The sequence below is a fragment of the Panthera leo genome, chromosome D1 (genome assembly GCF_018350215.1).
Source record: "Panthera leo isolate Ple1 chromosome D1, P.leo_Ple1_pat1.1, whole genome shotgun sequence".
NCBI lineage: Eukaryota > Metazoa > Chordata > Mammalia > Carnivora > Felidae > Panthera > Panthera leo.
In genome coordinates, this window is record NC_056688.1 from 86,520,121 (window position 1) to 86,534,488 (window position 14,368).

At 41.0% G+C, this 14,368-nt stretch overlaps 1 protein-coding gene across 6 annotated transcripts in view; it reads right to left on the reverse strand.

Moving 5' to 3' along the window:
- The window catches only part of WT1 (WT1 transcription factor), a 49,737-nt gene that overhangs the window by 26,412 nt on the left and 8,957 nt on the right, over positions 1-14,368 (reverse strand). For 4 of the 6 annotated variants that reach the window (XM_042904295.1, XM_042904294.1, XM_042904298.1 and 1 more), the window contains 2 exons: positions 6,056-6,133; positions 4,926-4,976 (listed from right to left, as the gene is read on the reverse strand). In XM_042904295.1, coding sequence (XP_042760229.1) covers positions 4,926-4,976; positions 6,056-6,133 — 129 coding nt within the window. The remainder of the gene's footprint in view (positions 1-4,925; positions 4,977-6,055; positions 6,134-14,368) is intronic. The other 2 variants (XM_042904293.1, XM_042904297.1) reach the window with 1 other exon arrangement.

Consider the following 14,368-nt stretch of genomic DNA (forward strand, 5'->3'; position numbering starts at 1 on the left):
AAGAAGAAATAAAGCCAGGATAAATTAAAATTTTCACTTTTAATAAGAAAAAAAACCCCCTACTGATAATATGCAACAGCCCCTCACTTCACAGAAGCATTTATATGGATGACCTTTTACTAGCATAGTTTCTATGTCGATGTTTTCCTAGTTGGAGGTTATGATTTTTTTCTTGGGTAAATGATAGTATACTTCTCCTCCTCCAACACCCACCGCCCCACACACATGCATGTGCTCATGTGCGCTTGCGTGCACGCACACGCGCACACACACACACACACACACACCCTTATCAACAGGCTGAAATCCGACTTCATCTTCTTGCGCTGAGTCTATCATACTCTTCATATCCATCTCGGACCCCTTCACCACCACTTTCCTTTTCTATCATTCCTGCTTGACCTCTTTCTTCTCCTGAGCTAAACAAAACTGTCATTTTCTCTCACCTTTACAAGATGAAAATAACTCCTTGCTTAGAAATAAAATAGTTAGAAACATAGTGTGGAGAGGATGCCTATAAAGCTCAAAATATTTTTTTATGTTTATTTTATTTTTGAGAGATAGAGTGCCAGTGGGAGAGGGGCAGAGAGAGAGGGGGCCAGAGGATCTGAAGCCGGTTCTGTGCTGACAGCAGAGAGCCCAATGTGGGGCTTGAACTCATGAACGGTGAGATCACTACCTGAGCCAAAGTCGGATGCTTAACCAACTGAACCACCCAGGCTCCCCAGCCCCAAATAGTTTTTTAAATGAAGTCTTTTTTTTAACAAGTTGAGAATATTTTCAAAAACGCTCTCTTGATGATTGAAACACAGAACTTTGCAATGGCCTACAGAAGCTGAAGCCCAATCATTTGTTATAAAAAAAGAAAAGGATACAAACGTATATGTCTGCATAGAAAAGGTCTAAAAGTGTATGCAACATAACATTAACAGTAGTTTCATCTGAAATATTGGGGGTGGGGTTAACTTCCTTCCCTGTATGGTTGTATTTTCTAAGTGTTCCATAATTTGTAACATTACTTCAATAATTTAAAAAATTAATACATTAATTGACTATATGGCCAAAGAGAAAAGGGTGGGAAAGGCGAATAGCAAAGGAGGCGATGGGGAAGAAAGAAGTAGCACGGAAGTGAGAAGTGAGGGCAAAGAAGCAAGTCCACTCCAGATGCAAGGAACAGGAGACACAACTCAAAATCAGTCTCCATCCCCATTCTGCTGACCCAGGAGTCCCATGTTTGTGCCGGCAGTACCACTAGGAGATCCTAGTGGAGTCCAAATCAAAGCAAAGAACCACTTTCCCTGGCATAAAGGTAACCATTTAAAAGAAGAAATTAACAAAGTTTTGCTGGGGGTGTAGCTGGAGGATTTCACTCAGGAATGCTGATATTCACAGAACTGCTTCTCTCTACCTTCCCTCTACATCCTAAGCTCCAGGAGCCACTTAAAAGCAGGCTATCTATTTTCAAGAAGTAAATCTCTTGGACGAGTACCTTATGTTTATGAGCTGGAATGGGAAGGTGCTGGGCTGTGTATTGGAACTCCCAGCCAGAGAAGACAGTTATCTCTTTTGGCACAGGTTCTCAGGGATGAGACCATGTCTAGCGGGGATTTTCTCCAGATTCGACAGCCTTGGCCCTACCAAAATGCACAGCTTTGTTTTCACCATACATCCATCACTCATCGTGAGTCTTTCATTTTTCCTTTCAACCATCCACAGGTCAGATACTGTGTGTTCCCAACAGTCTGTGAACTTCTTGGACCAGCAAAGGGACATTCATTTTTCTCAGCACTCCTTCAACATTTCTATTGTATTCGATTTCCCACTCCCCCTGCCCAGCTCCCTGGAGAGTGACTTCTTCCTTGTTTTAATAACTTGGACCACAGTCAAGGTTGATGTGTTACTCCATTTTGTAGGATATTTTCTTCAGAAGAGACAAAACAGACTAACGGAGTAGCAGGGGCTTGTGAGCAGCTTTAGGAATTCAGCATCCATTAGGAACACACAGGAAAGGTTTTTAAAGAAATAAAAAGTAGGCAACACAAAGGCCTCATAAACAGAATTATTCATAAAGGTAGACTAATGCTTTTCCTGGCAATTTTCTCTCCCAGTGACCCGCTTTAAAAAAATCTAATTTCATTTGTGAGTGACGAAAAGGGTCGGAGTTAAGAAAGTGGGTTCATAAAGTACCTTCTCTGACTTAAATTGAAATACAATACTCTCCCATTTGAAGTCATAAAAGTAGTTCTGATCTCAATGGGCACACAGATATAAGAAAATGAATAAAGAGAGGAAGAGAGAGGAGTAAATCAGGGTCAAGAGTATCCCCTCCTCCCCATTATATCATGTTTTCATCTCATCTTGCCCATACTCTCCCTAAAATCCCATCCCCAACCATTGTAATAACACTGCTCCCTGACATCTAATGAAAGATGTCTCCAAGGAACTGGTTAGGACACAGGAAAAAACCCTGTTCTTTTTTTTTTTAAGTAAAATTTTCAAGGAAAAAAAGACATGAATAAATATTTAACGGGGGTTATTCTGAAGTCCACATCTTTTTAATAAAAAATTTGATAATACTTCATTTTTATGAATGATATGGAAATTATCTTTTTTTCTCCAAAACAGGAGTCAAACCTCCAATTTTTCTGTTATATATCTATTGTGTCACCATGATTCTTCTTACCATTGATTTCAAACAGCGGCAAGACACTAGCTGTGAATTTAAATAAAAAATAGTTATTTCTCTTTCTTCATGGAATATCTTTATTCAAATGTGTTTTCCATATTAACAGTGTTTTCGTACCGTGACAAAAGTAAGTGAATATGGCATCAGAAAGAAGAATGACACCAACCCAGATTGTGTCTCCCCCGGACAAAAGCCCAATTTTCTACTGGAATAACAGATTCAACTGAATTCAGTTCTTGGCAATTCATGGGCTTGGAGGGTAGAACTAAGGAGTAGCCATTTTTAAGAGCCATAAGAGAGGCAAACTGTGGGTTATGACACATCAGTAGGTTGTAAAATCAATCTACACATCACAAGAAGCATTTTTAAAAATGAAACGGAATACAGTAGAGAACATCAGCATGCACAGCTTGGAGTAAGGGTAAGCACTGTTTTATGAAAATGTATGTGTATGTGTGTGTGCATGTGTGTATACTGGATCTTGGTGTAAAAGGTTTTTTAAGTGTCACTATCTAAAAAGTTTAAGACACTCTGATCAAGGGCTCAGACCCTGGACTCAGAGAGAAGTGGATTCCAACATGGCTCTGCCACTTACTTGCTGTGTGAACTTGGATTACCTGGCTTAGTCTCTCCACCCACCTCATCTGAAAGATGGACGTACCATAGAATCTTAGGATTGTCATGAGATCAAAAGACCCTTACACAGGGCCCAATAATGTTAACATCCACATAAGGCACAAATCACAAATGGAAACAGTCATTGGTTGACTTACAATATGTTCTAAAGGGATAAATCCAGTGTGAAAGAAGATGTTAGTAAGTTAGACAATTGAAACTTTTTTTGCTCTTCAAAGAGTTGCTCCTCTGTAGGACTACCTATAGGAGATATCTTATCCTTTTCATTCAGCTTTCTGAATAAAAATAGTATTCAAGAAATATATTTTGGTTTCAGAACTCCTTTTCCAAAATGCAAGCACCAGACAAATAAAAACTCTTCTAGTTTTGCTTTTTTTTCTTAAATGGGGTTGAACAAAACAAACTTCATTTTGTGCTTCATCCTTACAATATAGCTTCTGATGTCCCAGCAAGTGACAAATATCATGTGTTTAAAGACCTTAAAAGGTATCAAAATTATCTCTACTATGGAAAGACCCAGAGTTAAACACATGCCAAGATTCCTTATCTGTCATTTTTGTAATCAAGCAAACAAACAAACCCTGTACTCCAGCACAAAGAAATTTTAAAAACTGAAACATACTGCTCACTTCACAATCATGTTCTGACTATTCTTGGCATTTAATTTGGGGACAGTTTCTGAATTCTGAGAATGGGAGAGAGAAGAAAAGGAAAGGGTCCAGAAAGAAAGGGTGACAGCAAGAAGCCAAGGGACATCAGACAAGCTAAAGGACAAAATGCTGAAATTGTCAGCAGCCCCTTGGATGGAAGTGTGGAGATGAAAGTTTCAAGTCAATGGGCTTTTTTACTTTTGGGTCTAGACAGAGAAAGGTGAGATTTGGATAAAATAGAAAAATTGGGGGAAGACATGGGGAGAAGGATCTAACAGTAACTCCTGGAAGACTCAAAAACAACTCTGCTGATCATTGAAGGGTGACTCAAAAGCTAGGACTGAGTAAACAAAAGAAAGAAGGATAAGAAGAGGGAGACCGGTGCCAGGGTTCCAGAAGAGAAAATAAAATGAAAAGAAAGAGCTACGGGAATGTCCCAGGGTGCAGGCTATAGTGCTGGGAAGTCACAGATGTTGAGAATGAAAAAAAGTTTTTGCAAGAATTCTGGCAGACTTGGGGTAAAAATTAAGTTCTCCCTGAGAGATTTAAAAGCAAATAAAGAAAAAGAAAGTTATGTATGCCTGAAAGATCTGACTGATCTAACAGGAGTATGTATAATACCCCAAATTTAGTATTTAGTAAAACATTCCAGAGGAAATGAACAGAGTTCCTGCTGCATCATTGTAAAAATTGCTTTCTAGGAGTATGTTGATGAGAATTGTCACCACCTCCATTTTTGCCCTCAATATGTCAATGATAAATAAGAGGGAGAAAGGGAGGAAGAGAGGGAGGCAGGGAAAGAGAGAGAGAGAGAGGGAGAGAGATTCTTCCCATCCCATTACACCAACGCTACCCTGATTAACCCACTGTCAATCCTAACTCCTGCATCACCCCAGGCGCCAGTCAACAAGGCCTACATCATTGGCTTTGCCATCATCGCATCATCCACTCACTTGCTCTGCCCTTCTGTCCATTTCACTGAGCTGGAGCTCCCAGCAGCAACTCTAGAAGAGAAGAAGAGGTGGGGAATGGGGAATGGAGCATGCGTGCCTCTAGCAAGCCCCCCCAGATCCCAGAATCCAATGAAAAGTCACTAATACACAGAGATGTGAAACTAGTTGTCTAGTCCAGAGTGTTGAGCTTAATCCCCAGTGCCACTTGGGTTGCTGGTGGGGTGGAAGGCAGCACACTGAGGCTGGAAAGAGCCTCTGCTTTGGAATTAGATCCAGACTTGGAATCCCAGCTGTACCACTTAACATGATGTGAACATGGGAAATGATGTACATCTCTGAGCTTGATTCACTTATTTGGAAAACAGGGCGACAATACCTAAGCCCTACAATGTTGTCAGGAAGATTAAGTGAGGTGACCTAGAAGAGTACCTACTGCATCACAGGGATGTCACTAGTCACTAGTGTCATATCCTAATGTCATATCATATCTTCAATAGAGTCCTATCCTAATGCCGTCAACTTAGACTTGTTAGAAAATGAAAAGTGAATCCTTGTGCTGTTGGAAGCAAGTCCCACCTGTTTGCCTTTTTAAATATTCAGGTGCAAAGCATTTCCCATGCCTATGCTGTGTTCTCCCTATTGTGACTGTATATCAAACAGGAAGAAAACCTTTTGGTACAACCAGGTGTGAGCACATCTTACTCTATAGTGTCCAAATCTTCATCGCTCAAATACGAATTTGGATCCTGGGCATTATAAACTGAAAGGATGTCTCAATAAGATAACGTAATAGTTAACATCTGTGATATCACTAACAAAACAAACATTAAATGAGGTTGAATTGACACAATTGTGAAGAATTCTAAAACATTCAATAAGTAAAGGCCACATTGCGTTTTTCTCAATATTCTCAATCCCTTGTTCCAGACACATACAAAAATCCCCTCTTTATGTTCCTGAAAATTTAATACTGTCCACAAGCCACCAACCGGGGGAGGGAGGAAAGTATTTTAATCCTACAGAGAGCCATGACTATTCTAAAGCTGCACTTTCTTCATGAGTTATAAGTGCCTTTAAAACGGTTCAAGCAGGTGTACTTTTTAAGGGCCATGGAACAGAGAAAACCTTACCCCTTTAAGGTGGTTCCTAAGTTCATCTGATTCCAGGTCATGCATTCAAGCTGGGAGGTCATTTGGTATAAATTGTCACTGTTAGAAAAACATCCAGAGTTAAAAACACATAATTACAAAAAGATATACAGCTATTTCTTCAAAAATCAATGGAGGTTTACCTTTATTTTGCAACGAAAGCCTTCATGTTTTCCAAAATGACAGAATATGGGAGTCTGAAACGATTTTCACCTCACCCCACTGATTCCTGCACAGTTATTCACTTCACACACAGCAGAAAGGCTGTTGAGAGTAATCTGGAAGCCTTTTAAAAACCTGAGTACAGCAAACACAAGTTTCTAAAGAGGTATTAAACCTTTCAGGGGAAGAGGCTAAAGGGAGTAGAACTCTTGAAAGGCAACACAGGCTGGATAACTCAACATTAAAGTTAAAAGCCTGGAGCTGAAAGTAAAAAGATGGCAGATTAATTATTCGTGAAAAGGCCATTAAGTTGTTTTAATCAAAAGGATAAGTATCATGTGGATTATGAGGGTCTAAAAAGTCAAAGAGTGATGTGTGGTGGATGGTCTAATACTGAAGGATGTGACAAGCAAAAGGAAGAGGATGATAAAGTCTATGCACAACTGAAGGAATCACTCTCTAGAAATTTTATCACCCTAGTACTAGTTGAATGGAGTTAAAAAAAAAAAAAAAAGGCCCCAGCCCTTGTTCTAGAAAGTTCTAAGAAGGAAAACAATCTCTGATCGTTTACATTAAGACTCCACAGGAGAAAGTACACTCTCATGTAAACCAACCAAAAATTGTTCTCTCCTCTCCTCTTATAGTTATCTCACTCCTAGAAAACCGGCACATAAATCAATGAGCAGAAATCTCCTTAATTACCAAGCTGTGATAAGAATACATTTAGTCCTGAACCGACATGGTCAATTACGAAATTTGAGACCTAGAGATGAATGGGTTATCTGCGAACCCTTGGTCTAAACACATTATAGAGGAATACCTTCATTCTACCTTCACGGCAAAGAGAGAGAAGCTTTCAATATCTACCCTGCGGTATCAGACCCCAAACCTAGACAATCTCTGTCTTGCATGGCATGCCTTTGGGTTGCTTCATTGGGCAGGGGCAACACCAAATTTTAATTAAGAGAAGGTATTGTCAGGCTAGCCAGACTGGGAACTTGTGGAGGGGGTAAGGGAGATTGCAGCAACTTGGAATAAATGGACACCGTGCTCCCTCTAGGCATAGCTTGATAAATCATGGCCCAGTCCCTCTGCCGTTCACATAATCACTCTGAAAATGATTTGGAACTCCTTCGTGGTGGGCACACAGGATAAGGGGAAAATCAGATTCCAGGAGGGAATTTTACATATGAAACGTGAAGTGACTTCAAACTCGAACTATGTGTCCTTTCATTAGTCAGTGTCTATCTGGACCCCATCATTCATCCTCGTGTCTGACTGGCTATTATGCTACTACAATATCCTACATATCAATGAAAAAACATGATTAGTTTCTCCTGCAGCTTCTCCATTTGCAGTAGCGGCCCGTGCTGGTCTGTGCCACTACCGTTTCGCAATTCCACAAATTCTTGCTGTAAGGCTGGTGTAATTAATTCCTGAAGGACCCCAATTTTTATTAGAAGTGCCAGCCCTGCTGCATTTAACACAGAAGAGTTTCGTGAACTTTCTTTGGGCTGACAGCTCATTAATAAGCAGCCTCCTCCACAATCTCTACTGGTTTTTGTTCTCTTGCGCCTTTTCATCAAGCAATCCATTTATTAATCTCGCCATTAATCTCAGCCAACAGGCATTGTATTCCCCAGGCAGCTCTGTATTTTTGTCACTGATTTTTAAAAAATTGTTCACCAACTAAAATCACTCAGCTCTGGCTGACAATTTTCCTAGGCCCTATTGGGATGTGGGGTCTTTCTGAAATTATTTCATCCTTGCATAAGACTAAGACCATAATTTTCAAGAGAGCTGGGAAGCAAGACAAGGGACAGAAGTTTATGCACATGGGTTAATGAGTCCCAAATATCTAACTTTATGATTTAGGAATTTTCTCACAGACTTAAAGAGTAGTCCAGTAGATTCCTAAGGGTCTCTATCAGGAGGTACCCCAAAGAGAAAATATTTTTAAGACCATTTTCTCAGCCCCCAGAAAGCGAATTTTCTCAAATATTCGGTCTATGTCTTCCATGTATGTATTGTCCTAGTGTGTGCTTAATAAATATTCCATACTGCCCTAATAAGATAGTTACTAGTCAGACAAGGCTATATTGAGCACTTGAAATGTGGCTAGTGCCACACGCTGAAATAAGATTTTGACTATTTTGAATTAAATACAATGTATTAAAAATTAATTTCACTGTTTTATTTTTTAATGCAGCTACTAAAAAATTCCAAATTATAAATATGGTTTGCATTGGTTTTATTGGACAGTGCTGTTCTGTAAGTTTTAAGACCTTGAGCCAATCAGTTCAGCTCACTGCACCTCAGTTTCCGCATCTGCCAAATGGAAATATTAATCTCAATCATTCTAACTTTACAGGGATGTTGTAAAGCCCTAAAAATGGCTCTTTGAAGACTATACAGATCATAAATTTTAATTTTTTCCTAATCTATCAAATTTTTCACAGTACTTTTCACACTTTCCCCAATATGCCCCACAACTTTGTGAGGCAGGTACAGTGATGATCCCCATTTATCAGAGAAAGACTGAGGCTCAGAGACATGCCTGATGCTCCCACCTCACCTGCCACATCCCTTTGAAGGCATCCTGGCATTATTTGGCCTCTAAGCTCATCGTCTACCATTTAAATAATAGTAATCATTATACAATAATAATACAGACAAGTCTGGAGGTGAAAGAGAACATGTTCCAGGAAGCATTGTGACTTTCTCTGTCTCCAGAAAAGTTAAAACATGCAAGATGCCCAACATGTCCTTTTCAGCTAAGAATCCTATGCCAAGATTGCAGGAGGAGCCCCACTTCTTGTTTTAGTGGTCCTGATAGCTCAGCTTGCAAATCCTCTTGAAGGGAGAGAAGATGGGATGGGCCAATAGGGGAGAAGGACTTTTAGAAACCCCCCAACCTACTAATAGGTTTCCTGAGTCCAGTGATAGGATCAGAGCACAATTTTAACCACATCCTGCCTTCTGCTGGCTGAAGTTCCTCAGTGGTTCCGTCCGTCAGCTTTGGCTGGCACCACCTTTTTACTGGAAGTCAATGACAGCAATGACAATAACTCCTCTGCTGGGGAGGAGATAGAATGTGAACCCGAGCTAAAAATACTGGACCCAAGCATGCTCCAGCTCTGATCTCTTTGGGCAATCGGTCAACACCCAGCTTTCATCGTGAAAACCCACAGAAAGAGGCAGCACTGGTCAAGGAATATATGGCCTCTGACAAATAAAGCATCTAATTATTAAATAAGCACTGTAGGTGTTGACCACCTCATTCCCAGAGGAGATCAGATAAGCAGGTGGTTTGGCTCAAAGCAACCACAGTGGTCACGTAGGCATTTCAGCTCACCATCTAACCCTGTTCGGAAGTGAACTCTGCAATTGCAGGCTGCCAAAATATATTCCAAAAGTCATGGTATCCTTTATATTTTTTTACGTAGACTTTTTTTTAAAGCCCCTTGTTTCCTATGTAAGAAATGTTTGAAGTTAGAAGCAAGGGAGAGAGGAAAAAACCTTCTGTAACTGGGATTAATGCAAGTTGGAGTAAAATAAAAGGAAGTCAGTCCTAGCAAAAAGAGCAACTTAAAAGGAAATCGGTAGTAGATCATATGGAGTTTGTTTTGGCCTGGACTCCAGTATTACTGAGTTCTCGACCTCCACACAAAAAGAAAGGAGGAAAGAAAGCCCTCAGCTAGTATCTGGGCTGGGACTCCTCCGCTCTTCAAATGTGTGTGTAATTCAAGTACGTTTTCATCTTTAAGAGTGTTTACTATATATTCAGCAGAACAAGGTAGAAAAATTCACGTCACCAGTAGAATGGAGCTGACGAACCTGCTTAAGACCAGCGTTTCCTCTGCCAGATGGTTGCCAGCTGGCAAAGTAGCACCTTGGTGGAAGTAAAGAGTTTCCCCCAGAAGACAGACGGAAAAAATGAATGAATGGATGGATGAATGAGAAAAGAAAACACCAACCAAGAAAAATGCAGATATAACTGCCATCTGTGATCAGAATTCATGATGTCCAGCTTTTGCTGCAATAGCCCTGTCCCGCACCAACAGAGAGGCCCCTGTGGGTTCACCTCTCTACCTGATAACCACGGCTCAGGAAAAGAGGCTGCAGCCAGACTTCCACACTGCCCTTTTCCTGCGTTCTTCCCCCCAAGGCGCCATAGAGGCTGCCTGTTGAGAAATTTCTGCCCAGCAGGCCCTGGTGAATAATTATTTTACAGTCAATCTCTTGGTATTGTTATTTCTCTCCAGCTCACCAGTTCACCAAAGAAAAACCCACTGGGGATTCAATTTCTATTAATAAACACTTGGTCAGCACAAGAGTTGCAGGAATATTTGAAACTAGATTTTTCCCCCTCCCTGGAGACAAGTCCGTTTCAAGTCTTTGGTTTTGATACTGCCCACCCCTGGAAACCATTTCACCTTTCTGTCTTCGTGACTACCTATGTGGGAAACAAATATCAGTATTGTCTTAAGTGAAACTTGTACACCATGTAAATGTACATATGTTCGCAAGTGAAAAGAAGTGTTATTGAATATAATATTATTTCCTTGGGCATGAGCTGTCCTCTGGCGCATGTCTATGTTGAAAGCCCACCTAACTAGTATATAGTGCACTTCCCAAAGACCTGGCTTCCCCAGAAACTCTATGCCTGCTATGGAAGTCTCTCTCACATGAAAAACAATCTGCTGGTAAAAGCCTCCACTCTCAATTTCGTCGCTCATGAATCAACATTCAAGCATTTAAATTTTTTTTTACTTTTTAAAAATTTTGTTTATCAGTTTTGAAAGACAGAGAGAGTGTGAGCGGGGGAGGGGCAGAGAGAGAGAGAGAGAGAGAGAGAGAGAGAGAGAGAATCCAGAGCAGGTTCCAGGCTCTCAGGTGTCAGCACAGAGCCCCATGTGGGGCTCGAACTCAACGAACTGTGAGGTCATGACCCCAGCCGGAGTCAGACACTTTACCTGACTGAGCCACCCAGGCGCCCCTGAATTGTCAACATTCAATTAAAAATATCTGAATCAGTAATTATTGCTTCCCAAATTGGGAGCAGTTTTACCTAGTAAGGGGCAAAAGGAAATATCCTCATTTAAATTGGTAGCAGATTTGCTAAAGAAGGATATGCAGGAGCGCCTGGGTGGCTCAGTCAGTTGAGCTTCCCACTTGGACTTCGGCTCAGGTCATGATCTTGCAGTTCCAGTGTTCAAGCCCCGCATGGGGCTCTCTGCTGTCAGCAAAGAACTCGCTTTGGATCTTCTGTCCCCCTCTCTCTCTGTCTCTCCCCCACTCATTCTCTCTGTCTCTGTCAAAATAAATAAATAAACTTCCAGGAAAAAAAATAAGGATATGCAAACCTAATAAAAGAGCAAGAAGAAAGGGAAAGGACTAGAATATCTTTTAAAAAATAGTGTGGAGAGGAGGATTTTTCAAACACAGAGCACAGAACTCCTTTTCACAAGTAGCTGTGAAAATCAACCCATGAACTGGGCATAGTCAGAGATCGGGGGCTCAACTGAGGTCAGCCAGCAGAGGAGGCAGAAGGCCTTATGGAAGAAGATTCAAAGGACGTGAGCAGAGAAGGCCCAGCTAGCTTCCTGTTTTAGGCAGAAATCAGGGAAAGTTTTTGTGCTTAGTGAGTGTGAATTTTACTACTGTCTCCCCTCAGGAGAGCATGGGGTCCAACCACTCCTGGAACATTGCCTGTGAGCAAGCACAATCACAGTGGCCCTACAAGCAGTCACTCCTCCTAGGTCTGGAGGGATGGGGAGAAAGGTCTTTAGGTGCCTTGACTGAACTTCACCCCCAGCAGTTCACCCCAGCAGTAAAGGCTAAGCTAAAGGTGTCTGAAGTATGAAAGACAGACTTTGTTGAATGAGGGCTTCAGGAGAAAGTCTGTTTCTGACAACACTCACCAGGGAGAAAACTGCCCCAAATCCATTAAGGGCTTTCTATTGAAAATTATGGGTAGAACTAACGGATAATGGGATTTCTTTCATTACTGGGAAATAAAGACCTTTCTCTACTGAGGCCCCGGACAGATGCCACCTTTGGAAAGAAAATGGCACTTATTCATCAAGAGAGATAGCAGGGTGCACTGGGTAAGAGGATGGATTCTGAAACCTCACTACCTGAAATCAGGGACCTTACTGTGTCATACTGGGCAAATTCACCTCCCAGGACCTCCTCTATAAAATGAGGACAATAACCTATTACCTGGCTCAAAAAGTCATCATCTGGATTAAAGAAGTCAATCCTGATACAGTGTTTAGAATGGTGTCTGGATGAAGTAAGTCTATATAAGCATTTGCTCTTCACACTTATCAGCAACAGTGTTGGCACAGATTGTATAAGGGGAGTATTCCAGGTGGAGGATGCTGGTGGTCTGGAATCCCTCAGTGATTCAGAGCACAGATGGGTTTTGAAGTCAGAGAGACTGAGGATCAAGTCCTGGTCTTGATTCTGACTCGCTATGTGACCAAAGTAAGTTACTTTGCGTCTCTGAATCTATTTCCTCTTCAGTAGGATAAAGATTAGAGTACCTACCTCACAAAGTCATCAGAAGTTAAATGAGTATACTGAGTGATGCACTTAGCACAGTGCCGAGCAACACACAGTCAGCATGCAATAAATCCTCGTCATTATGTTAAAAGGACTCATGCATGGTTCACCCAGCTGTGATCACGGCCCCTACAGAGAAGCCAAAATCTGTAACCTTTGGACAGAACTCTACCCACCTTCATATGGGGGCAGAGAGGATGGGAAAAACCATCTCCTATCACCTCCCGTAAGTTAACTGTGAGCATTTTCTATTCACTACTGTTCACATCTACACACAAATGTTCACACATAACTCCCCAGATCTGTTCCCTGAGAGAGGAAAAAGACTTGTATAACAAAGAGAGAATTTTGAGAATTTCCTCAAAGCAAATACATATTGTGCACTGCTTATTTAATATTAGTGTGTGTACCATTACCTTTATTCTGGGAAGGGAGACTACATTAAAGACTGGAGAGACAGAAGCTTTGGAAAGCAGTGGGGAAGAGGCTGGGCAGGCTGCCCCAGGGGGTCAAGTGCAAGGAGGCTAACAAAATACAAGCAAGCCTTTCCCAGGAGGTCCCAATTTTAGATGGAAGGGAATGGAGCCAGGGGCCAATAGAGGCACCACTAAATATCTAAAACCCAAAAGTTAAGCCACTAAGTGATTAAAATTTAGTCTTGTTTCCTATGCTTTTTCAAACACTGCATTCACAAAAGCATTTAGGTACCCTCTCAAACTTTTTTTTAGGAATAAGAAAAAAGGAAATGACGTAATGGAGTAATTGCATATGACCAGTTTTAAAATATCCTATACCTGTCTGTTCTATCATTATTACTGTATCTGATCTTTGAAAAGTGATTGAAAATGTTATGGATGTAGGGTGAATGGAATTTCAAAGACAGTACAAAATTCAAGGGAGCAGACTTTTTTCCTACAGGGGTCACAAATCCTTTTTTAGGAGATTTATTGCTTAGAAATCTTCTCTAACATGGGGCACCTGGGTGGCTCAGTCGGTAAAGCCTCCGACTTGGGCTCAGGTTATGATCTCATGGTTCATGAATTTGAGCCCCATGTAGGGCTCTGTGCTGACAGCTCAGAGCCTGAAGCCTGCTTCGGATTTTGTGTCTCCCTCTCTTTCCACCCCTCCCCTGCTCTCTCTCTCTCACTCTCTCTCTCTCTCAAAAATAAGTAAACATTAAAAAAAAAAAAAGAAATTTTCTCTAACAGAAGAAAATGGTATATTTGTGACATAAATATAAAAATGAAAACCAAAAAAGGATCCAAGGCGCCTGGGTGGCTCAGTGTGTTGAGTGTCAGACTTGGGCTCAGGTCATGATGTCATGGTTCATGAGTTCAAGCCCCGCATCGGGCTCTGTGATGACAGTCTGGTCTCTCTCTCTGCCCCTACCCTGCTTGTGCTCTGTCTCTCAAAAATGGATAAATGGCAAAAAAAAAAAAAAAAAAGAAAAGAAAGAAAAGAAAAGAAAAGAAAAGAAAAGAAAAGAAAAGAAAAAAAGATCCAATTACGTAAAAGAAGAAAGGGATAAGCAAAGATTTCCAAAAGATGAACCTAACAAAATTG